The sequence below is a fragment of the Amblyomma mixtum genome, chromosome 1 (assembly GCF_055824585.1).
Source record: "Amblyomma mixtum isolate Tamu chromosome 1, ASM5582458v1, whole genome shotgun sequence".
NCBI lineage: Eukaryota > Metazoa > Arthropoda > Arachnida > Ixodida > Ixodidae > Amblyomma > Amblyomma mixtum.
In genome coordinates this window covers 293,038,892-293,065,004 of record NC_143012.1, presented here as the reverse complement: position 1 = coordinate 293,065,004, position 26,113 = coordinate 293,038,892, and the positions used below count along the sequence as shown (strand labels likewise).

The window sequence follows — 26,113 nt, the reverse complement described above, 5'->3', positions numbered from 1 at the left end:
CAGGCGTTGGTAAATGCTACTCGGGAGGGGCTGTGGCGGTTCGGTTTGAACCACTGCTGCTTGATCCGGGATGTCTGAGAAACTTCGGGAAATGATCGAGAAGTACTGCAGAACTGCACAGGATGATGTTTGCTGTTACTAAAGGTCTAACTTCACGTAGTGTGCGGATCATTCCACTTCTTTGCAGCAGCCGATGCGGGTGTAACGGAGCTCGCACCGGCGGCCGATGGGTTTCAAGTATGACGCTCTCCGGAGCGATCTCCTCGAAATGGGCTACACGGAATCCTTCAGCGTCGAGTCCGCACCTCTGGTGGCTCGTCTGTGGTCAGACCTTTGTGGTTACCAGGAGCAGTGCGTGGATGCGAAGGCGACTCTACGGAGAACGATGCTGGTAATCCTCCTCTTCGTTTCCTGAAGCGCCGCGCCTCTGAGCTGATCTGTTGCTAACGGCCCAGCATAATCCCTTACAGGAAATGCAGGAAAAGGAGGCTTTGGCTGAGTCATACCGAAAGGAAAACGCCAAAGCACTTGCTGAGGTGAATCGTCTGCACGGCTGCATCATGCAAATTAAAGAGAAGCACACAGAGAAATTGAAAGGTGAAGACCGAATTCGTGGTCTTACTTGCGGGCTAAAGTTGGCTGTTACTGGTGTCGTCGTAAATGGTGTTGGCTCTGTTAAGAAACGCTACATATAGGGTAATTTTATTGTACTGTTGGCAGCATTCGTCCCTGATCGTTATGCATGCAAACTGGTTCCTTTAGTGTAAAATGACATCACACTGGCGTGCTACCTATGCTTATTATCACTGACAACACAACATCTAGCCTACTCATGTTCTGTGTGATTTTGCGAAGACAGGCGCATAATCAACCAGTGCACCATTCACCTAGCTATATTATTATTTTTTCACTTGAAATTGCTCACCCTTTTTAGCTCTTCTTTGCTGATTCTTTAACTTCCCCTTCAAGTCTAAATCTTTAGAGAGTAAGCGGTTTGTAATAAATTGATTGATTGATTGATTGATTGATTGATTCAATTTTTATTTCTCAACATTCATACAAGGCATGCTATAGACACACCTATGCAGTAAATTGCCTGTATATTGTCAGTATCCCTGTGCATGTACTTACTGTGCATATTCCTGCAAGTAGGGTGTAAAAAGCTATAAATTTTCAACTGTTTGCTTTATCTGCCAAATGGCTGTCTAAATGGCGGGTAGGTGTAGTGTCGGCTTGTGTCGCTGTAAGAGTTAAGTGAGTCAAGACACAACACTAGCTGTCGTCTTTCTTACATTGTACAATGTGCTGACTTGATCTGGCTAGAAGGACTTTTTTTTTTTTTGCCTATGCACGCTGTAGTTGCGAGTCTTCTTCCTAGCCGCAGAAAAGCATGTCTTTACTGCTAAGCAAGAACTGAATGCTGCCAACATGTGCCATAACCTGTGTGCATCTTATTTGCAACTTCAGACTTGGAGGACAGGCTTCATGAAGCTGAAGACCACAGAAAGAAATTTGAATTTGTGCAAATGGACTGTGCAAACAAGATAAAACACCTGGAGAAGGAAGTGGAGATGAAATCAGAGAGAATCCTGCAACTGCAGTCAGCGCTGTCACCACAAGCAGTCATTCATATCACAGGTCTCACAGCTGCCTCTGTCTGAATTTTAGTGTTGTGTGTGTTGTGCAGATATAAAATACTGACTTTTTCATATGTAGAGATTTAATGTTCCAAGAAAAAACATAGTAAAATTTATTTTATTTTGCAGCCTGCTGACGTAAAATGCAGTGGACCTCAGGAGAGTTGATTTCACGATGAAAGTTTAATGATTAACACTTATGTGGTGTTTTTGCAGTTATCAACACATTCCTAATAGCACTCAGGATTTCAAGTAACACAGTTGTGTGAAATAATTTTTTTTGCTGAACGGCTTGAAGTTGAGGAATGTTTTCTTTTTTACTTTTTAAAACCTGAGACTTGCTACAGTGTGCATGCTTGAACCACTATCTGGGAAAGTTGGTAAGGATTCATTGCAAAGGACCAGCACAGCAACGACACTCAAGGGGTGTGTATTACTATGTGTGCCTTTCCTTGTGTGTTGTCGTTGCACACTGGTCCATTGCTATGAGTGTGCATGCTGGCTACAATCGCTAGCTGGACAAACCCACTGGGTTAGAAACTGCTACATGGCTAAGCGGTGCACTCTTCTTAAAGTTGTTGCAAAACTCAACTTAAACCTGTGTTAATGAGAACTATAGGTATCGTGGCCTGCACAGCAGCAGTGCGCATTGAGCGTGCTTAGCTTGAATGCATTAACATGCAGGAATGGACACTTTTGACAAAGGCTATACATTAAATGTAACCTGTGGGCATCCTAATATAGAGGGCTGTCAAAAGCAGACCAAGCCTGTGGCCTTCACCGGGATGTTTTGCATGGCCTGCAGACCACAGAATCAAACAGCACTCCTAATCTAAAGTATGGTGTCTTACAGTTAGAGGTCAGCATCACTCTGGAAGTGTGCTGGATGTTTCCCAATCACTGATACTTGTGCAAAATTTTGCTCACAATGCTCAGAAAAGAAAATATTACATTTTTCATAAATGAAGGGTTTTTGCAGTGTCCTCTGTAAGACACCTTATTTTAACACTTGCTTTGAATGAGTGTAGGTCATCAGATCTGTTTATAAGCAGTAAAACATTGTATTTGGTTCTTCACTGCTGCATGCTAAAATTGTTCTCTGAGTTGTCCATCAGGTCCCTTTTGTCACAAGCAAAGCAGTTAGCAGTATTGTAAGTTTATTTGCTTAGCTGAGTGCTTACTGTGCTATTCATGATAGCTATCAGCAGCCAGTGAATGCAAAGTTGATTACTATAATTAATATGGAATGTGACTGCATAGGATGGCATTTTTTGTTCACCACTTGTCTGTTGGAAATCATTAGTCACTAAGGCAGCTGTGAAATATTGATTTTTCATACAATATGGTGATATACATAGACGTGTTAATGTGATGGCTACCTATATTTGCATAAAATGGACACATTTTAGTTGCTCTGGTATTTCTAGCTGTAAGCATAGTACCTACCCAAATGTGTACCGTGATATAGTCAATGGGTGATGTAAGGTGATGCAGACTTGCTCTATGCATGCTGCACTTTCTCACAGACACCACGAAAGTGCCTCCGTCCCATCGGACCCAAGGCATCGACCTGACATCCCTGCTGCCAAGGCAGCATGGACCCGCCACACGAAAGCCAGGGGCAGCAACGTCGACACGGGATGCTCAGGAGATTGACATTATTCGGATGGCTGACACACGAATCCACCAACTCCAGCACGAGCGTCGCGATCTCAAAGAAAGTCTGTACCAGGCGAGGGCATCAGTGGACCTGCTGCAGCAACGGGTGAGGCAGCATAAGTTGTGGCACAACAAACTTGGTCTTGACTTTGGCGGCATTGGCATCTGAGCACTCCTTTTGATATTTCATCCAGCAAATCCTTTCTCTCTCATTCTTCCGAGAATTTTGTGATTGCAACAGCTGGTCTCGTGTGTCTGGTGTCTTTCTTGTTGCAGGTTCAAGCACGAGAGGCTGAAATTGAGCGCCTGACGAGGCTTTTGAGGGATGGCCTTCCCCACGATGCTCTACAGGCTGGATGCAGTTGTGGCCACCAGCCAGAGGTATTGCATTCTATCATAATTGCACAGCCTTGCTATGATTGCCAAAAACTGCTGGTGGCGTGTAAGGGACAGCGCAGCTGAGGGCTGTGAGCTAATTGAGATTATGTTAGGCTCCTTGGCGTGCCGTGAAAGTAGAATGCAGAATGTGTATTGGTCAACTGAGATGCCACCACGCACAGAAACCAAGGTCAACAACAGCTGGATTTGTTCGGTTAGGCTTCGTCTTATCTTCTCATCCTCATTCGCTTTCTCTCAGGAAATTGGGCGAAGAAAAAAAAAAGAGTTTTTATTTAAATAGTAGGTATACTTACTGTTGGCTGTCTCAGTATAAAAGCAAATCTTCTTGAAACTGGTTATGAAAACAGCAGAAGTATTTTTGTTTGCACAGAGTTTTAGTGGTAAATATGAAACTTTTGTTTCCATACTTGGTGGCTGCTGGTTCCTTAAAGGGGCCCAGAAACACAATCTTAGTTAACTGTTTTGCCTGTTGATTGCATAGTGTGAGTTACAATGGTGCTATTAGCGTTGGTAATACCGCGTATATTCCGTTCTTTAATATTTTAATGTCCTCCCAAAAACAACTTCATGGCTCTGATGGTGTCGCCACACAGTGGCGGGTTTTTAGCAGCGGATATGACATCACCTGGCGCGAGCTTGATGATCGGACAAACAGTAAATATACTGCAAATTGTGTGAATAAATAGAGACACATTTTGTCACCTGTCTGCGTTTTATATTAGATCAACAAAAACAACTTGTTTGTCTTAGATAAAAGCCCTGCAAAGCAAGTAAAATAAAAATACACCACCAGGGGCGCTCTGGCATGGAAACAACGCTGCCAGTCTCAGCAAGAACGAGTTACAGAGAGCAGGCAACCATGGAGTACAAACTTCCGCGACGTGCTCTGGCTGGCTGTTTTGATTGGTTGCGCCAGGTGCCGTCATTGAGAGAGCGAAATAGGAGTGGGAAGCCCCGCCAAAATCGAGTTGAGGGCAGCGTTTTGTTTGCTTGTATTTTGAAATTTCTTCACTGAATAACTCCTGTTCCTGTGCATCGATTCCTGTAATTCTTTTTAAGTCAGCATCTGTGTGACATAAAGAACCCACCTGAAGTATAGCCGGTATTCCCCCAGGCAGTGTTTCGCAGCCCCTTTAAGCTGGAGATCTTTTATCTGAATGGTGATAGTACAATCTGCATCATTCAAAATGACCTCAGTGCTGTATTGTGGTTTCATGGTGCGGCTTCCTTTTTAACGTTACTCTGTACAAAGGGACTTATTTACATTATTCATGATTCTCTGGTCGTGCTTTCATTTAAAACGCCTTTGAAGAGCTGAGCAGCCCCAGATTATTTGTCATGCCTTTCTAGTGCTCCGACATAATATAGCCAGCAGAATTCTCAGCAGCAGAGTTTATAGCATATAGTCAGCAGAATTAATTTCTGTTGTGCAGTTACGCCACTGTAGCATTTTAACTTCACAATTTCACTTTCGCAGTGGCACCTGTATAAGCGCCCGCTCCCTGGGCTTCATGTCGTTGTAGTAGTAGTGCGCAACCAAAGTGTCGTCGCCATGGGAACAGTTCGGACGGTGGTTATTGTGGAAGGAGAAGGGCATGATGAGAGCAGAGGAATCTACAGCTGGTGGGTGGCTGCCATGGTAATGACCCACAGGGTAGTCACCATGGGAAGAGGAAGGTGTGGGGAGACCCTAGGAAAGCATAACCGGGGAGTGGTTACCCTGGAAACCATCTGGAGGGTGGTTACCATGAAAGGAGGTGGGTATAGTGAGAGCAGAGGAATGTGCACCCAAAGCATGGTTGCCACCCCCACCAAGAGGTTGACTACCTTGAAAGAGGAGGGTACGGAGATAACTTAAGAATGCAGAGCAAAGGCTAGTTACCACGGGAACAGCCCAGAAGGAGGGAGGATGGTATGGCATTTGCTCAAGAATGTGTGACTGGAGACTGGTTGTCACGGAGGCAACTCAGACGGTGGTTAGCATGGAAGGACGAGGGTATGGCGAGAGTGTAGGAATGCGTAACTAGGGGTGGGCACCATGAGAGGAGAAGGGAATGGTGATAGCAACGAATACACAACCACAGGGTGCCTGCCACGGGAGCCATTCAAAGAGTGGTTACTGTGGAAGAAGGGATATCATGGTGATAGTAGAGGAATGCAGTGCGCTCTGTCTGTGGTAGCTACTGAAAAAGGCGCTGCCTAAGGAGAGGCTCAGCGGCGGTGGCGCCGCATGCCTGGAGCGGCAGGTTGGAGAGGAGCGCTAGTCAAACGAGTATATTGCGGAAAACTAAAAAGAGTGTTCTGTTATTATACATATGTGCTTGTTGCTCCCAATTTCTTTACTTCTGTATATTGTGAAATGAAAATACCTCCCTAGCTGAAAATCTTGCGTTACACAACGGCAATTGTCCTGAGAGTTTTTTTTTTTTTTTGCAATTTGTAACGAATTAAACATTAGAATGATGTTTTGGATTCCTACCGTGTGTTTAGATGGGTAAGTTAACGTTACAAGTCCTGTGCAATGAAATAAGGAAAACGAAAAGTTAGGCAGGTTTTTTAATAACATTGCTGCTTTTGCATTCTTCCTTTCTATTTCCCCAGGAACCAGTTCAAACAGGTGGAGATGAAAAGATTGCTGCGGCAGAACCACACGTCACTGAACCTCGAAAGCCAGTCCCAGGCAAACAACCGGTGAAGCAAGTCCGAAAGGTTAATGTGAGTTGTTTATAAGCACTGTTGTGTAGAAAAGATTTTCTAGCATTTTTAGTGCTAACGTTTTTTACAAATATGGTGTCATAGTTATCTCTCTCTCTCTCTCTCTCACACATCCATGCATGCGCGTGTGAAAGGTAATTACTTAGCATTGGTTCCTCCGAAAACTGCGTTAGAATGCATGGATGCAGCAGTTGTGCAGTACAGTAACACGTTTAAGGCAGCAAAGTGTACCTTTCCACAGCCTGCACTATATTTAGCATCTGCATGCGTGATTTAGCAAAAAAAGTCACACCACTCAGTGTGCAGTTCAACTGGAAAAAGATGTAAAGTTTTGAATGCATTAATTTCACCATCAAAGATCTGTGAATTAGAGGATGCTTTGGTTTCAGCTAACCACAGTGTATGGACAAAGCCTACTCACACTGCAACCTGGCTCCCACATTTCAACCAAAAGAGTGTGGTAGCATTGAAAGGGCCCCCTCATGGGGCTTCAAGTCTGTGCCTCTCTTCACTGTTGTTTATTGGAGGTTTAACATAAGTTTATTATCTGCAGCGATCAAGTGCAGAAGTTTACTACAGATGGTGCCAAAAATAACTTTCAGAGGGCTGCTGATCTTAAACACTAGGAACAAGTTTGACTTTCAAAAGAAGGGGAATGGTTGCATGTGTGTCAGTTAACTAAGTAGTATCAGCAATTGGTATGTTGTGTGTGACTGGTAAAAGTCAATTTATTAAGAGAGGGTCATAGTGGTTAATAAGGGAGGTTGATTGTTATGGTGTAGATTTGGAACTACGGTATGTGCTGTCGCACACAGGCCCTGCACTGGAGTATGCCACCATGCTCCCAAGTTCAGCCACAGCAAGAAAACATTAACTCTAATGCCGAGCCTCTCTTCAGTCCCTTTTTAGCCACATGCTGGGCATGGCAGTTCAGAAGCAGAAACAGGAGCAAGGCTTGGCAGTCATATCAGTGCACAGTGTCAGCTGAAGTTCAGGGTGTGCTGTCCCGTTTCAGCCTTGCTTTCTTCTTTTCCTCTTCCTGTTCGTGAGTGTCTGCTGAGCGCAAGTCACCCGCTTGTTTAGTGCATTACCATGTGTATTGTGCAGCTTGGACACTTGCATCGAAAGACTGATCCACGGGCGAGAGACCCCAAGCAGGCAAAGACTGTAAGTTCTCCTGTAAATTGCACTGTTGACATGGGAGCTAAGGAAGAACATGCTTGCGGCTGTGTTTGCAGAAGCGGCCAGCGAGTGCCACTAGGGATGCTGATCGTCAGGTGAAAGACGATGCGGTCGAAGAGCAGATACAGGCACTGCAACAAGAAAAGGAGAGGCTGCAGGAAAGAGTGAAGCAGCTGGCTAGTAATGGTCAGTGCTGGCTACCGTTGCGCCCATCATCACCTCCTGCTTGTCCTTCAGTGCATTCCAGTCTGGAACACTTTTAGCTGTAGTTTGTTCTCGTCTTCAGGTCACAGTGAAATCTTTCTCAACATTTCAGCTACAACTTATTTTGAGAGCTCATGTTGAAGCCTACATCAAAATCCCATCCGTATGTGGAAAAGTGGCTTCAAATCAGCATTGGTGCAACTTGTTTGTACAAGTTGCACCAGTGCCCCACCCTGCGTGACAGCCTACTCATATGGGTTGTTGAGTCATCTAATCTCTCTTTTAAGTCTCTCTCCCTGAAGTCTGTATTGCATTTGCTTTGGGTAATTTAACATGGTGACTAATGCCTGGCTTTTATTAAATAGTAATTAATATTAAAATATTTAAATATTGAAGAGCATAAGGTACATGGTTATGTTGGTGACCACCAAACAGCAGTAGCAGCTGCATTTGTGAGCTGTCACAAGTCATCATTCAAATTAACCAGCAGTGACTACGGCCAAATACAACACAGTTGCAGGACCTTCTGCAATATATTCTGTTTAGCACTGCAGCTTTTGCAGAGAATGCAAATGCCTCGGTGAGAGAGCATACTGGGATTGAGCCTCACTTGCAGTGACAGCACGAACTGGCACATTCTTTTCCATTGCCTTTTACTCCAGCGTAAACAGGAAGCTTTGTTCACACCATCAAAGTGAAACGTCATGTTTTAAACATTGCTCTTTGATGTCATTCTGAAGGTAACTCTGTGTTTAAGGAACTTAATGAGGCATATTTCTGTCAGCATGCATTGGTCAAAAATTTTTAATTTATTATTCACAAGAGAAATAAGGCTGCCACACCACTAACTGCAAGTTTTACACCTGTGTGCCTTTGAAAACTGCTTCATTAAGTTCTCAGCGATGCAACTTTTTAGGGAAAATAGAAAAGCTTTGTAACCTGTACACAAGATTCATGATCTTAAAAAAAAAAATTCTTGGACTCATTTAACAAAGCTATGCTGCACATGTAAATAGACTTTTAAAGGATAATCTGGCAGTCTGTCAAAAAGCTGAAGTTCTTAGACAGATGCAGTAAATGACTACCAAAGAAAGACATGGTGATGTTATCAAAACTGACCAGTGTAATCAGACTTTGAGCGTAAGAAAAATGATGAAAACGTGCCACATGAAATGACAGTAATGTGCACTGCTTTATTTTATTTATTTACATCTGCAACATCTGAAATATTTGTTTCGTCTTATTTTGCTTGAATAAATAACACAAAATGGCAGTAAAAGAAAGTTTTTTTCCAATTTTTTATCCTGTAATTAGCCATTGTCATCAGTGTGCCACTATAATAAGCTTGCTATTCAGTAGAGACCTGGCTGATCAGTAAGAAGGGCTAGAAGAAAATGGTGTGCCTTTCAGTAATGCTGTTGAGTGATGGGCACTTTTCGCACAGAAACTCTTGCATTAGCACTGTCAGCCGTTCTTGCCATTTTCTTCTAAAACAACCTCCAGCAAGGCTGTGAGAATGTCCATCATTCCTTAGGTTACATCAATACTCGCCATTGCATCCTTAGTACCCATTTCATGGCCGCATTTTATCTTCGTTTTTTTTTTCTTTAACCTCTTCCACGCTGCTCTCCTTCTGTCTTAATCTCCCAAATTCCCTTCCCTACGCAGAGTAGCATGCCAGCGGTATTGAAACGCCAGCTGAATTCTCTGTATTTCATTAAAGAGTCTCTCTCTCTCTTCAGCGCTACATGTATCACTTGGCCGATGCTTTTTCAGAGCGGCAACTTCTCCTCGAGATACAGGAGCTGCTAGCCAGCAAAGGCCAGTCCGTTTCCTCCAACAGCAGTGGTGCTGAGCTCCGTGCTTTGCAGAGGGAGCGAGATCACTACAAGGAAGAGCTGATGAGATTGCATCAGGCCCTAAAGTCTGGCAACATGCGACCCAACCTTGCTTCATCGAGTGGCAGCGAAGGAGGTGGAAGCCAGACGGGCTCCAGGGTATGTTTTTGCAGCTCTTGGTTGTTAGGTGCTCGGTATGCATCAGACGTTACTCTTTGGAATGCGTGTACACACACACATAAAATAATGATTGCAGTGCAGCTGTGTAAAGGCACTTTTATTGTCTGTCCTGATCTGCAAGTGGCATTTTTAACCACAGACATAATGGCATGTCATGATTAGCGTTAAATTTCCTAAAAACGCTGGCAGGCAAAGCTGGGTTTTTCAACCGTTTTCAATGCTACAGCTTTTAGATAACTAATTGTTTTGTTGCGAGCAGATAGCATGGCTGCTCTTGCTAGTTCCAATTCTGAATCTATGTTCTGACTTGAGGCAGATTTGTAAAGCTCTGGTGTTTCACTTTGCATTCCACTGCAGAATGGCTAACTGTTCAAGCATATGTCGAGGTTTATCTTTAATCACTGCCCCCAGAGAAAGAGCAGATAAGAATGTGCAGTACCTTTAACGAGCTTCCCCGCCCCTCGGCCACAGCATTAAATAGGATGAGCTATTTGTCGTGACACTTTCATGCAAGCAAGTGTGGTGTAGTCACTTGACGGCGTTTTGCAAACTCAACCGCAGACAAGCCAGCCACCCTGTCCAGAAGACGAACAGCTACTGAGTCGGCTGGAGCTGCTCCAGAGGGAAGTCGACAAACTTACTGCCAGGGTGGAGAACATTTCCAAGCAGCGTGACCAGCTGCTTGTCGAAAGGGAGGGTCTGACACACCAGATTGCTGCACTCACGGAAAGGCTCAAGGATAAGGTTTGCATGCTTCTGTCTCTGCTTATGGGTTTATGGGTGTTTAATGTCCCAAAGCTACTCAGGCTATGACGGATGCCAGTGTGAAGGACTCCGAAAATTTCGACAACCTGGGGTTCTTTAATGTGCACTGACATCGCGCAGTACACGGGCCTCTAGAATTTCGCCTCCATTGAAATTCGACCACCGCGGCTCGGATCGAACCGACGTCTTAATTGCACTACACAGCAAATTAGAGGTGAAAGGGTAATGCAACAGCATCAACCTGAGTACAGTTTTTATAGCTACAAGGGAAGGTGTACAGCATTTTTATGTGCTCATGGTCAAACAAAAATTTCTCCTGATTCATGGCTGAAAACAACCCAGGGTAGGGTGGTCGTCATACCACTGGCAGATGGCAGAGTGGAGGTAGATTGATGAACAAAAATCAGGAATGATGTAGCACTGTGATCTTAAGGGAATAGAGTAACAGAGCTCTTATAAGCTAAAAACGACCAAAAACGAAACGCGGGTGTCGCCGTCGCCGGCCTCAAGTAAAATGCGTGTGTCAATGCCGATTTTGTAGCACGGATCCCAGAGGTTAGCCACGCTACACTTCCATTCACTTCAAAATTTTGGCAGCCCATCCTTTTCGGTAAGAACTTGTGAGTTGAATCAACTGGCGGGGGGATTTTTGCATGAAATTTTCTTGCCAATAACTTCGTCTTTTGCTGCCAGACATTCATCAGCACAGCTGAATAGAGCCAGAAAAGCAGTTTTTACTGAGGACAATAATCGGGTGGAGTTGTCCTCAGCTTCTGTTTAAGGGAAGTTGGAGTAATTTTCAACAAGGAAACAACTGCAGTCAGCACTACAGCCAGCTGTACTAAATTGGATGTCATTTGTAATTATTCTGCTCTTTAAATTATTCTGCTCTCTAAAGCCTGCTTTCTTTTTTTCAAAATTCAAAGTTAGGAGCAAATAAATTCATTGCACAAAAGTTGTTTTGAGGACAGTTGAAAGCTGGTAGTCATTTTTTTTTATGTTGGAACATGGTTAGAATCTAACGTGTTTCCTTGAGAGGCTGGAGCCTTCTTCAGCAGCTAAGTTAGGAATGATATGCTTCATAAAGGCAGCCATTAGTAGCTTTATGCATGAAAGATTGCACCCGAAGTCTAAGTACATTGCAGTTACAAAAGATCATTTGCTGCTGTGCATGGAAGCGAAATTGCAAAATGGTGCCAAAGGAATTTTACCGTGTGGCAAATTAGATTCCCTCTGGTTGTTTATGTAGGCGCTATGGTTCTTCATCATTGTCTTTGCTTGCTCTAGGACAAGCATGCACAGGCAGCACATTTCACATGCCGGGCTACGGAGTCGCACATTGAGTAAGTCACGTGTCCACTTTTGTCATGGCTCTCTTAGCACAGGTGAGAAACTGAGTGAGCATTGTTTGCTTTTGCACAGCCGACTTCAGGACAGCCTCCAAAGCAAGGAGAGTGAGACTGTGAGGCTGGCTTGTCGAGTGAAAGAGCTGGAAGCCGACGCTGCATCAGCAGCTGACTCCCATTCTCGGCTTCTTCAGGAGAACCAGAGGTTGCATGAGAACCTCACACTGGTGGCCAAGGAACACAAGGTGAGTTGCACATCCTGGAGAAACATAAACATCTTTAAGTAACAGTAACTGAGGTGTCTTTTTCTAATAGACTTAAAGTAAAATTACTTAATCAGTGAAAAAAAGCTCTTCACTCTCCTCTGAAGCATATGTTTTCTTATATGCTCTGTTTCAACTTACGTTGGCTTCCATAAACTGGCGCTGCAATTACGATGTAGAGTTCTCTTTCAAATGGCTCAGGCCCGAAAGCTTAACCTGAAACATTTTTTATTTTTGTCAGCACCTCTATCAAGACTTTTAATATTAAGGCTTGTGATACGCTGAATGGCAATTTTCTCTAATTTTCTAGTCCTTCTTTTCTTCATAGATAAGCCTTACAGGTTCTCATAATTTGTAATACTGCCATATTAAACGAGCAGACTACTTGGCCAATGTCAAAGTACCACATGCTGGCTGTGCATGATGTAGGAAACTAAAGCTGGAACAGATTATGCTGTAATGTATTTTCAGTATCGTCACTGCTGGTGTAGTCGTGCCAGCACATGTATCCCAGTACACTTCATCCTCTTCAGATTTCCCAGCCACAGACACGCACTGCCACCTTTTCAACTTCATTCTTTCTCTTGGAGCTGCAAGCTGGAATTACCTAACAAACTACATCACTGCCATTGACTGTCCATCCATCCGTCACAGAAAACGTTACTAGTCATCTTTCGTTGTGTTAATACAGGGCTACCAAATCACTCTTTGCGATTGATCCCTTATATTGATCCCTTAATAGGTCTTTAATGTAATAAAATAGCACAAAAATATTTAATCTTGACACTATTAACATGCCTCTTTGCCCTCTTTGTATATTCAAATGACAAGACGAACATGGTGCAAGTGACAGTGGCGTGAATAGCAACTTTCTTGCTTTGCACATACGCACTGAAGTTTGGATGCAGCATGCAAACTTTACTGTGTTTAGGCATAAAGGTGCTGGTTGGCATTAATTTCTGCCTGTGTGAGAAATGAGAATGGGTAACAGAACTAATCTGTGCAGGATTTTCATGGTCACTCTGTGAACAACCACTTTTGTGTGTGCCACTTGCCAATATGGGTGTGTGCATGAGACCTTTCTCTGCCCTATTGCTTCCTACATTCTGTACAGAACATGGCTGCCGATTTGGAAAATGCCGTGCAGCAGAAAAAAGACCTTGAGCTTCAAATCCAGGAGTATGTGAACAAAGTGGCAAGGATCGAGGAACTCCTGCGAACCAGGGTGAGTTACTATATGGAGCATCTTCACTCTTGCTAATCATCATTTAAGCTGGCTGGAACCGGGAAGCCTCACAGACTCTAAACGACCCATGGTTAATGCATTCTTGTGTAAAGATTGGCTTTCGCTTTGTATGTGTTGGCCACACTTTCTAAGTGGGCCTACTCTTTTAGAGGTGGGGGAGCAGGATTTTATGGTGGTATAGAATGGAACCTTTATTAGCTACGGCATACTGTGTTTTGCTGTTGTGGAAGGCTAGTGCTTTGTTGCCTTTTATTATTACATTGAGCTTATCAGTCTTAGAATGTACTACCTGTAAAGTTTATTTATTTTGCTAAGCACTTGTGCACTTGGTATGACATGTGCCAAGTGCATGTTAATAGTCAGGGACAGCACTGCATTCTGTTCTTTTTCCCTATGTTTTAGGATGGAGAAAGAGAAGACCTTTTGGACCAGTACCGGTCCCTTATCTCGGCCAATGCTGATCTGCGGACTCAAGCTGAGCAGAGCCAGAAAGAACAAACTGACAGTGAGGCCACACTGGGCAGCCTCCGTCAGCAGTTGGCCAAGGTGAGTCTTGCATTATGCAAGCACTTTTTCCTTTCTTAGGGCACTACTACAATGTGCCACAAAGAAACAGCTACTGCCCAGGTTCACATTTTGTCCGTGTTGCTCTCTGCCTACTCTGGCCTTGAATTCACCTTGTTTTGAGTTCTTTTGTTGAAAATTGAGCACCGTCATGGAGGGCAGGCCTTCATGAGGGCTTTACTCAATGAGGTGAAGTTGAGAGAGGAGTGACACGATGGTGAGGGAGGGCAGAGGTTATGAGGTGAGGATGAGGCTCGACATCCCGAACTATACAGCGGGACAAGTTTCTTTGGTAATGCAGGTAAAGCTACGCCCTCTTTCTCTATGCTGTGGAATATAGTGCCCGGCATCCCAAAGCCCAGGCCTGCAACCCAAAGCCTGGGCCTGGCTTAAACCTTGTGAAAAATTGCTGTACCCGGCCTAGCCTTTCGGATAAGGTCAAGCCCGTGCATTGCTCTAGTCCAAATATGGCGTTTGATAGGCTGAAAATTGCAAAGAAACTGAGGCAAACACTCACAGAAGTTACAGCAGAAGCTGTGGAAAATGTGAAAGTTAATGCTGTCGCATTCAACTCTTAAGGTGACTTAAGCATCCCCATTGGTTTTTTTTTCTGAAGCTGTGGATAGTAGCCACTACTACTAAATGCTTGCGTTTGTCGTGGCTACCTTCCTGCAGCACCTGAGCATGACAGCAGAGCAGGAACGGAAGCTGGCCTCACTCGGGGCAACCGTGGCGGCCCTGCAGGAGTCACTGCAGCGCAGCACTAGCGAGGGAAACCGGCTCCAGGAAGAACTGCAGGAGAGCTCGGATTCGCGTGCCAAGCTGGTCCAGCAGCTGGAATCGCTGCAGGAGCAGCTCGCCAAGGAGCAAGCTGTCAACCACAAGGTGACACTTGGAGAATGCTACTCCATTGCAATTTCGAGCAATCCCGTTCAGCGGATTTGGAGAAAAACAGCAATACTTTGAGACAAGCGTGGTAGCAGTAAGGAAAAATAATTTCCTTTGTGTATCTTGGGGACCGCTAGGTCAACTAGATGCTCTGAATTTGAGTTGCCCAATCTCCATGTATGTCTGCTTTTGCGGCAGCTTTATTTTAGGAAGAAGAAAAGATGTTGTTGTGTCCCCTTATTGCTTTTGTGTGTGTGCGCCCCCGCACCCTCCTCCTAACGACCACTCGCATCCTCCTCCTAACGACCACTTGCCCTTCGTCGCACGCTGTCGCCAGATGCCCCCCCCCACGGTGCGCCCCCGCACCCTCCTCCTGTTCTGGGAAGCCACTCCCTCCCGTGGACGCTTCGCCGCTCCCCCCTTTCTTCGGGCGGCCAGTTCGGCTCCTGCCTCGGTCGACGCTGGTCGCACCCTCATCGGCTTTAAGGGCTCATTCACACTTGCGAGTCGCAAAGGGCGTGCGACTCGCAGTCGCTTGCGACCAAGCAGCAGCTCGACAACACCGTTGTTCACACTTGCAAGCGCGACCAGCGGGTCGCCTTCTCGTTAGATTCTCGTTTGAAGCGAAAACTCTCGGGAATGACGTTGTTCGCGCGCTTTCGAGAGTTTCGTCTGCTGTGGCCGCGCCTCCTGTACTCGCGCTCGATAGTCTAAACTGCTATTCGCAATGTAATACAACTACCCGAGCGAAGATTAGGTTGTCGTGACGGTTTTGATGTGCACCGAGGTCGTACAAGCGTCACGATGACAGAGGCGCGCTTCTCTGTAGGGCCGGCCTACGAGCCTGCAGTACGCCGGCCGCCGCGGCGTCACAAAAATGCGCAAAATTGCTTGTTCGCGTTCATACCAAGCCCTTGGGTACAGGAATGTAAAAAATGAATCATTTTTGAAGATCGCTGGCCAGTACCGAGTTGCTGGTAGAAGGGATAACAGCGACAAAAGCAAATTTCTTCCCAGAGCCGCTTTGCTGCTGCTGCTCCATGCGGCTCGACTGTTGTCTGCTAGCTCCGCTGCTGAAGGCGTCGCGGAAGTCGAGCATGTCTTGATATTATTATGATACAAGGTCCACGATAAAGTGGTGACGAAAGCAGCATCTTAATTACTAGCGCTGGCCAGGATCCGAAGCGCCCTCAGTTGCGACATCGATATGAAACCGGCTAGGCTTAGCGACGACTACGGCAGCCCGCTGGGAGCAGCGCAGGTCGTCGCCCGGCGCGCCCGCGAGCGGTGTCGTTGCCGGAAGCTTGGCTCGCTCGCTGATTGGTTCAGAGGTTTGCGACTCGCAGTCGCGAGGCTGAAAAATCGAGCACCGAGCGACTGGCCCGCGACTGTCGCTTTTCGACCAAGGCGACCGTTTGCGACTGTCGCTTTTCGACCAAAACAGTCGCGCGACCTCTGCGACTCGCAAGTGTGAACGGGCCTTAAATAAACGAAGTCTTAAAGTACCGTGTGCGTCTTTCGCTGCATTCAACACAGCGACCAGACACGACAGTGGCGACGAGAAAGTGGATTCGACCCGCGCTACGCAACGCTATTGACAAGCCATGGCTACGCGAGGGTTTCCCAATCAGATACCAGAATTCAACGGCTCATCGTGGTCATCGTGGGTTGGACGCCTTCAGTTCTACTTTGAAGCTAACAACATCACAGACCCAGCCTTGAAGAGGGCCAACCTGCTGACGCTGTGCGGGGAGCAGACCTACGATACTGTCTGCGCCCTTATTCAGCCAAGCACACCAGCGGCAGTGTCTTACGACGACATCGTAAAAGCGCTGCAAAAGCACTACGACCCAAGGCCATCCGAGGTCTACAGCCGGGCTCGCTTCCAACGACGAGATCAACTGGGAGGAGAAACTGTGAGCGCCTACGTAGCCGCGCTCAAGAAGCTCGCTGCCGACTGCAATTTTGGAACGCTGTCGACAACAGCTACCGGGCAGGAGGGAGACGCAGCTTCTTCTGCTAACACCACCATGCTTCCCTTGGACGTGATGTTACGCGACAGATTTGTGTGCGGACTGAGTGACGAGTCACTGCAGCAGCGCCTGTTCGCTGAGAAGGACCTCACATTCAGCAAAGCTTACGACATCGCCGTTCGAGCGGAGAGCGCCGGTCACCAGCAGAGAGGGATTCGCCGGAACACCGAGCCGGTACACCAGACAAGCAACCAGGTGCGCAAGCCTTCTGTTGTTGTAAAATCGGTCAAAAAGGCACAACGCTGCTGGCGGTGTGACGACCAACACAACCCCCAGGGATGTCGATTCCAGTCAGCCACGTGTAATTTTTGCCACAAGCGAGGGCATATCGAAAGAGCATGCATTACGAAACGGAGACTTGCCAAGATAAAGTCACCTTCCCAGCCTAATCACAGCGTCAACGCCTCAGAGAATACGCCGCTATCTGATCTCCATGGAACAACATCAGCAACACCATCTGTGTTGTACGACCTGAACACCATGAATCTCGGCACGCGACCGAAGATTTTTACAGAAGTAAGCGTACATCACCAGCTGATTAAGTTCGAGGTGGACTCCGGCGCAGCCTGTACTCTGATCAGTGAGGACACGTTCCGAACTTCATGGCCATCTGACGCACCCGCCCTGCAACAAGACGACACGCACCTGCGAACGTGGTCAGGACAGAATCTGCCACTATTGGGCTCTGCCAACGTGCACGTTAACTACAACGGCCAGACCCATACGCTACCTCTGCTTGTTGTGAAGGGCACAGGATCAAGCCTTCTAGGGAGAAACTGGTTTTCTCCACTAGGCGTGATGATATGCGGCATACACCAGACGCCGAGCCAGAACATGGTTGAGCAACTGCAAGAGAAATACGAAAGAGTATTCTCGGAAGAGATTCCAGGAAACGAAGGGCCCCCGGTCACACTGGAGTTGTTGGACAATGCGCAACCCAAATTTCTGAAGGCCAGGCCGGTGCCGTTTGCTCTCCGAGATTCAGTTGAAAAAGAGTTGGACAAACTGGAGCAGCAAGGTGTCATCGAGCCGACGCAGCATTCAGAATGGGCCACACCACTTGTCAAACTCTCAGCGTACGACTACGCTCTGGTCTACCGCAATGGGAGTAAACATCAAAACGCCGATGCGCTAAGCCGTCTGCCACTAGACGCAACTGTTGACGAACCATTTCCACCAGGAGACGTTCTGATGTTCGAAGCACTGCCAGAACCTCCGCTTACAGCAGGCACAGTTGCAGCATCTACGCAGAAGTGCGCAGCTCTCCGGCTAGTTTACACAGCTGTTCAACAAGGCAACGTGCATAAACTCAAAGGGGACAACTTCGACGCTTACCGCAGGCGAGCTACAGAGTTGAGCACCCATCGCGGCTGCATCATATTTGGGTCCCGAGTTGTGATGCCGAGAGAACTACGCGCACAAGCTATGTCTCTCATCCACGCCGGACATCGGGGCATCGTTGCAATGAAAAAGTGTGCCAGAAGCTACATGTGGTGGCCTGGCATTGACAACGACATCGAAACAGTGGTGCGAGAATGCAAGCCTTGCCAGAGCAGCCGGAGCGCCCCGCCGAAAGCTCCTGTCCCAGAATGGGAAAAGCCAGACACACCATGGCACACACTGCACATTGATTTTGCAGGACCAATTGAGGGCTGCACTTTCCTTGTGGTCGTAGATGCCTACACAAAGTGGCTTGAGATAAGGCAAATGGGACAGACGACTTCGGCAGCAGTCATTGACAACCTCCGATCACTATTTGCAACGTTCGGCCTGCCGCGCAAGGTAGTGTCGGACAACGGAACACCGTTTGTGTCTGCGGAGATCCTCAAGTTTTATCGCGACAACGGGATCTCATCAGTTACATCGGCCCCCTACCACCCAGCGACAAACGGACAAGCCGAGCGCTACGTAGCCGAGCTAAAACGCGCCCTTGAAAGAGATCAGACAGGCTCGCTGCAGCGCCGCCTTGCGCGCTTTCTCTTCAAGCAGCACACGACGGTTCAGAGCACAACAGGCGAGACCCCCTCGAAAATGATGTTCGAGCGTGAAATGCGAACCCAGCTCACAGCCATCCTCCCCGAGCCAAAGGCAGAGACGTTCCGGGAAGAAAAAGCAATTCCGCGCTGCGGCACGCTTAATGAGGGGCAGCGCGTCCTCGCCCGACAGTTTCTGAAAAAGCCACGCTGGGAGGAAGCTACAATTGTCAGACGCATAGGCCTGCGCTCTTGGCTCGTCAACATACATGGCACAGTAGCACGCCGACATCTCAACCAGCTGCGTAGATTTACGACGCCGTCTGAGAGCTGTCCGCCAGCGGAGAGAACACGTGCACCATCTTCCCACATAGCCTGGCACCTCTTCCCGGAAGAAGAGACTTCGCCCAGGACAGACCTAGGAGACACAGCGAACAACAGCCAGCCTACAAGTGTTTCTCCCCCGAGCGCACAAAGCCAGCGCGCCTCCACGCGTGAGCGCCGACCCCCTGCACGATACCAGGCAACTTTCTAAGGGGGAAGGAAGTGTTGTGTCCCCTTATTGCTTTTGTGTGTGTGCGCCCCCGCACCCTCCTCCTAACGACCACTCGCATCCTCCTCCTAACGACCACTTGCCCTTCGTCGCACGCTGTCGCCAGATGCCCCCCCCCACGGTGCGCCCCCGCACCCTCCTCCTGTTCTGGGAAGCCACTCCCTCCCGTGGACGCTTCGCCGCTCCCCCCTTTCTTCGGGCGGCCAGTTCGGCTCCTGCCTCGGTCGACGCTGGTCGCACCCTCATCGGCTTTAAATAAACGAAGTCTTAAAGTACCGTGTGCGTCTTTCGCTGCATTCAACACAGCGACCGGACACGACAGATGTCTAATATCTGAATGAGCCTAATTGCATGCAGCGATCGATGTCACTTGAAATTCATTGTTGCTTTGTTTGTTTGCTTAAGATATATATGAATATAAATCAGTTTAGTTATGCCTTTGTATCTCTTGTAAAAGAAAATATAAACAAATTTGCACAAGTTGAACAGTTTGTGTTGACCATGTCTTTTAATATGTCTCTGTGCAAAGCAGCAAGAAAATTGCAAAGAATGTCCAGCTCAGTGGAGTGCATATTAAACACCATCCTCTGAGCGGCCTCCCCTTTAACTCTCAACTGTTGATGTTGTTCAAGTTACCTATACTCTATGTGCTGCTGCTTTCAAGTTTGTATTACGGCTGAATGCCTGAACCGTAGTCAGGATTTATACTTTACTGCTGCTTGAATGCAAAGCCTGTTGTACAAATGATGTGCACTTTTTCTTTGTTCAGTTCTCTGGGCAGCTGAGGCGGCTAGAGGATGACCTTTCACTGGCGCGCACCGAGGCAGCCACGGCTCGTTCTGATGCAGCCAGTTTGGAGCGCCTGCTGGCTGCATCCCGTGAGCAGCGCTGCGAGACGGACATGGCCCTGCAGAGGCTCTCGGCCGAGATGGAGAACATGAAGGAGCAGCTGCAGGCAGGAGCTACAAACAGGTACCCTCACTGTCGCTGGCCACAGCTGAGCTGCAGTATGGCGGCATACATGAGCACACTTGTACTCATGAATGCACGATGAAGGCGAAATTCTAGAGGCCCGTGTGCTGTGCGATGTCAGTGCATGTTAAAGAACCCCAGGTGGTCGAAATTCCGGAGCCCTTCACTACGGCGTCCCTCATAGCCTGAGTTGCTTTTGGACGTTAAACCCCAATAAACCAATAAACCAAACCATAAAAAACCATGGAAGCATGTGTATACTAGCATAAGAATAATGCGGCGGCCCTCAAATGGTGTGTCCAAGTTGAAATATCATTGTTCAGCGAAAGGTAACATTCTTTCGGCTGGGACTGCATGCTTCCAATTTATCACTTTTGTGATAAATTGGACCCATCATCATTGTTTCCATCATGGAATATGTAAGAATGTGTGTGTTGTGCATGTGCACATGTCTGAAGATACCAAAATTCATCAATTCACTAATTCAAGATTAGTGGTATATTCTGATACCACTAACATTGCCATTCTGAGTTGTGTTGCATTGGACACAAAGCTTTCTCGTGAGCCAAAGTAATTTGAGTCTTAAATATTAGTTGTCAGTTTATTTAAGAAAAGTGCTCCTCTGGCTGGCTCTTTTGTACATTTCAGTTGTTGGCAATTTTTATGCATTCTTGTGTAGTTCACATGCATGAAACAAGGCACTGGATATAGAAGCAAACAAATCACAAACCATGAGGACAGTGGGGGGAAAAGAAAAACACATGATGCTATCTATTGACTAACAGTTGAAATGTAATATATAGGGATGTGCAGACAGTGGTTTTTTTTTGTTTCGAAGCGAATATAAAGTGAATGGTAATTTTTTTCAAATAATTTTGAGGTTGATGTTTCGAACACTTCTGGCATGCAGAAAAGGTTGAATGGCATAATATGCATTTTCGAAATTGTCAATTTTTTGTAACACACAAGGCCAAAAAAAAACATTAGAGTGCATTGAAGTTTTGTCAAACTCACTGAAGCTGTGTCATCTTTCTGCAAAAACGTCCCGGAAATTGGGGGGAGTCAAGCTACATGCGATGCCGACGTCGCTTTGCTGATTCGCAGCTTCTGTAACCTCTAATTAGGAAATATACGTATAATAGTAGCACAAGGGATAATTTGTGAAAATGCCGACCAACCAACACATGCTCCAAGAGCCATGCCAACTTGCCAAATGCAAATATTTGTGCTAGCAGGGTGTGGTTCACAGTTTTTGCATCATTAAACATTGCTACGCTAAGGTATTTTTCATGGTGTGTCTTCTTCATAAAAGGTGAGCCTCCTGCTTTGCAAAGCAGGTGCTCACCTGCCAACTAGGTCATGTGACCATGTAATGTCCTCACAACCTGCCAGGTGTGTGTGCGCACGTGTTTACTTACATACATGCATCACATGCACGCACGCACACAACACACACACACACACACGCGTTAGAAGCAATCTTCAGACAAACACACAACTGCTAAATGTGGGAAATGGCCAGTACAAGTGCTACTGCTCTAAAAACCCTCAATTCATGTGGTTTCATTCTAATCATGGTATACAAGATAACTTTGTTCTTGAAGTTACTAACCACAAAAATGATAGGTTGCCAAATGAGCACTGCCCCTTATATTGCACATGTGTGTGCTCTTACAAAGCACTGATGAGTACATTTTTTGACCTGTAGGAACGTGCCTATAGTCTGGTTGTGTGCCTTTTTTCACTTTCGTATTTCTTAAATGTGGAGCAACTGGCCAATTTTTTTCTCCTTCTTCAGTGAGTAGATATGGAAGGCTGTCCAGTAAGAAGGCGTCCATCGGAAACAAAGTGGAGCCACATGGAATCCTGTCAGTTTCATTTGTTTTCTTGGAAGCTCCAGTTGGTCTTCTCAAATGAGTCCTTGTGGTGCTTTCTGTGGGAGCATTTTCCTTGCTTCTTCATTTTTTTTTTTCCCCTGCCATGTTGTCCTGAAGTTATCTTGTCTCATTTTTAGGGCAGCGCAGACCGAAGAAAACAATTTTCTTCGAAGCAGGCTGTCAGAGTTTGAGCAAACAGTGGAGCAACTGAAGCAGCAAGTTATCAATGAGCAATACGAAAGGTAAGGAACTCATTCCCATCATGGTTAGATCAGCAACCAGATTTGGTAATTTTCACATGCATAGAGGTTTGCTGAACGTTTTCAGTAGACATTCTTGTCAACATAATATGATGTGCATAATGCTACTAATTGTATTTCCACCATGACATCACATGTGGGCCAGCTTGTGCATGTGTTTGTTGGGTAGTAAAACCCTGTTGTCAGTCAGTGCTGCTGGTATTCTTCGTGTTCATGAGCCCTTTGTGGGCTGTTGCAGGATGGAAAAAAAAATACAGAACAAATGCACATTATACGGGAAAAGGCACGATGCAAGAAACATAATTTCAGTGTTTTCACAAAATTCTCATCTGGATTGGTGTCGCAAAAACTTGCGGATCCATATTATTAAATTCAACAGTGGTTTTCGGAATGAGCAAGTATGTGAAGAGGTCAACTCTAGATGTATGTGGCACAGTAGTGAATGGGTGATTAGTACAGATAACCTACCTGGAAGTTGGTATATGATGTAGAGTCTTTAAACTTTCTTTAAACTTTAAGATTGGTTTAATCTGAGCTGGTGGCACATAGTTTGCTTGGCATCAGTTGGCGCCTCGTGCAACCTGCCAGGTGGCGGTTAAATTAAAGATTGGCCGCGCGAGGTTGCTCAGGAAGAGCAACCTGGACCGCACAAGTCCCACCGGTGGCAGCACCTGCCATCCCAGGGCATGGCACACCACTTAACCACTGCACCACTGTGCCAGGAGCGGTATGACGACTCCTGGGGATCTATGAATGTTAAGTAGGGAAAGTCCAATTTCGCATATGTGGGCATTAACTCATTAGCTAATGCGTCACACCCTTAAGCCAGGACATGGGCCGCGGTACAGCAGCAACTGCCTTCACGAAGTTAGCATGCAGATTAGAAAGGGGAGCGGCGGCGGGGTCAGGGCGTTGGCTACATAGAGCCATGCAAAGGTAGAATTCTCGCCGCAGCACACAGCGACTGTGTTCATGAAGTGAGCGGCCAGGCCTTCTCACATGTAAGCAGTCTTAAGTGTCTCCGCCAACTTTATGTCCATTATTTACTAAGTGGCTCAGAGAGCATTACATAAAGATGTGCACCAAAGAATTCAGGTAGAGGCCCCTTGAAAATGGCAGCATCCAGGTCTGTTCACTTGGAGAAGGAATGTAGTGGCAGATGCTTTTAGTGTGTGGTGTTACAGTGTTGGCACTGCTGTTGTGAGCGCTTGGCATTTCGCATTCTCCCACGCAGGGAAAAGTGCAAGGAGGAGTTGAGACAACTACAGCAGCAGTCGGCCAACGGGCTTCGCGGGAAACTCACATTGCATGGTTTCACAGGTTCATTCCAGACGAGGCTCAACTTTAGCCCAGAAAATGGAACAGGGGCAACGCCACCTCAGTAGTATATTCACTCATCACTGCAGACGGCATATCATATCATACTCCACTCAAGCAAGTACTTAGCGCAGGCAGTATGTGTGTGTTGCATGCTTCTTTTGTTTGTTTTTTCAAAGAGTGCATCAAATCAACCAGTTTCATTTGTACAAACATCACTGTTCATTCACGCTGCAACCATTGTTTTTAATTATGGCGACACTTTCCAGAACTTTGGCTGCATTAAATGCCTCATTTTTTTAGTCATAATTTTTCTAGAACACAATGTACAATGTAATTTTCTTCAGCCTTTTTGGCTCTTTTACGACTGAATAAATCTGACGCACTGTATGATGCTGTGAGGAATTAATTATATGAGTGACAATGCAAACGTCTATTTTGCATTTCACAGATACAAGATCACGTATATGATGAAATATCATCAATAAAAGTTCATCTGCATGATTTCAGCTTTGTATGAGCCTTGAAAATAAGCATGGGTGTCATATTGTTGCTTTGACAAATACCACCTCATCTGAAGGCAGCCAAGCTGCTTAGCTACGCCAGTTTCTGAATTCTAGAAAGGAAAAACAGTATAGTTGGAGGTGTTATTGTGACACCATGGTGCTAAGGTATGCAAATTTGCACTGAGGATCAGCTGCGAGTGAAGCGTGTAACAGGTGGAGCTCCTTTCAACAGCTTAAAATGCCTCTAGGAAAAACGTCCATTTCAAACGTCCATTTATGGGCTTTCCGTGAGTCAAGATACAGGAAGGGTGTGCACACAGACAGACAGGTACACAGAGCGGAGGCCACTGACATGCTGTTCCCCAGGTCACATTCCAGGTATACATAACCTGAATTGGCACTTGCTGTGCACACAGTTGGTATTGCACTGCAGGCACCAGGACGATTTGCATGAAGTTTTCTGGTTTACACTAAAATGTGATCTCAAGGGCTGGAGTGACCCTTTCAAGTATGTGGCCGTTTCAAATGGAGAAGTTTTTTGGGGGGGCTATGCAGGAAGGCTCAGTGTAAGCACATTGTTTTGAAGTGCTGAGAGGCATGTGTTGAGCCTTTTTCTGAAACTAATGTGTCTGTGGAAGTGCTTTTAAATCACCACCCCAAGCTTTCCTAGCAGCCGCTCCTTGGAGAATTACTTGACCAATTTACTTGGGTAGAAAAGGGAGCTTCAGATGCAGCTGCCCACGAACAATTTCTCAGTGCTGACTCTTTCACCCTTGAAATTGCAATCATGGTGAGGCACACCATAAGAGAGGTGGAAAAAATGCATTCCTGCACTCTTTTAGTACTTGGCCACAAGTTTCCAAGAGTCTCGCGCACATCTGTAAACCTCTATTGCATTCTTGCTGTTCAGTGCTGCCACAGGTAGCACTTACCTGCATTAGTTGTGTTTGTGCCCATTCTAAGCTACTTATTAGCACAATTTCTCATGGTTTCATTCCATACTGAAATTTAATGGTTCAGAAATTTAAAGTCTGCCAAACATATAACTGCAAATGGGCGCAGTGTGAACATGCCAATGTCTTGGAAGGTCACTTTCACCCTACAACTATATTGAGAGAGAACTTCCAAACTTACTTCCAAATATTTTTATCAAGATATCTGTATGATGGCCTGACAAAAATAGCAGTATGCACTGGAGTACTGATTTTGCAACCACACTGTCAAATGTGAAGTAGGTATGCCTCGAAGTACACGTTGAGGTACTTCCACCTTCTCTCAGTGTATTGGACAGTCGTAAGATATGATTGGTTTGGTTTATGGGGTTTAACGTCCCAAAGCAACTAAGGCTATGAGAGACTCCGTAGTGGAGGGCTCCGGAAATTTCGACCACCTGGGGTTCTTTAACGTGCACTGACAACGCACAGTACACGGGCCTCTAGAATTTCTCCTCCAAAGAAATTCTAGCCGCCGCGGCCGGGATCGAACCCGCGTCTTTCGGGTTAGCAGCCGAGCACCATAACCGCTTAGCCACCGCGGCGGCAGTCGTAAGATATGAATCGAATAGTCACTTTTAGAGGGTGCGTGCATCCCAGCACCTAAGCTATGTGAACACTTAACCACATTCTGCTTCACGTACAGCAGAAAGTCCCTGAAATTATTGAGAATCTAAACTGGCAAAATGAGCATGGCATTAGGCCAGCTCCTTTTCATGTAGTAAGTGTGAACTGTCCAATGTA

General features: G+C 46.2%; 1 protein-coding gene across 2 annotated transcripts; it reads left to right on the top strand.

Moving 5' to 3' along the window:
* LOC149372064 (uncharacterized) lies at positions 1-26,079 on the top strand. 2 transcript variants are annotated; one of them, XM_089566426.1, is made up of 18 exons: positions 1-391; positions 471-597; positions 1,468-1,638; positions 3,164-3,402; positions 3,573-3,677; positions 6,297-6,404; positions 7,518-7,577; positions 7,649-7,778; positions 9,573-9,793; positions 10,376-10,558; positions 11,867-11,922; positions 12,002-12,170; positions 13,303-13,413; positions 13,837-13,980; positions 14,674-14,883; positions 20,215-20,417; positions 22,432-22,536; positions 23,789-26,079. In XM_089566426.1, exons 1-18 carry the CDS (start codon positions 227-229, stop codon positions 23,937-23,939), a joined length of 2,658 nt encoding a protein of 885 aa, XP_089422552.1. In that variant the 5' UTR covers positions 1-226; the 3' UTR covers positions 23,940-26,079. The 2 variants fall into 2 exon arrangements, with proteins under 2 accessions (XP_089422552.1, XP_089422551.1); XM_089566425.1 differs by having other exon boundaries at positions 6,297-6,410.
* Positions 26,080-26,113: the final 34 nt, after the last annotated feature.

Bases quoted from the DNA above. Each gene is read 5' to 3' on its own strand.
- LOC149372064 (XM_089566425.1), top strand. From the start codon at position 227: ATGGGTTTCAAGTATGACGCTCTCCGGAGCGATCTCCTCGAAATGGGC. The intron at 392-470 runs GTAATCCTCCTC...AATCCCTTACAG, and splicing joins CTCTACGGAGAACGATGCTG to GAAATGCAGGAAAAGGAGGC. The intron at 14,884-20,214 runs GTGACACTTGGA...TTCTTTGTTCAG, and splicing joins AGCAAGCTGTCAACCACAAG to TTCTCTGGGCAGCTGAGGCG.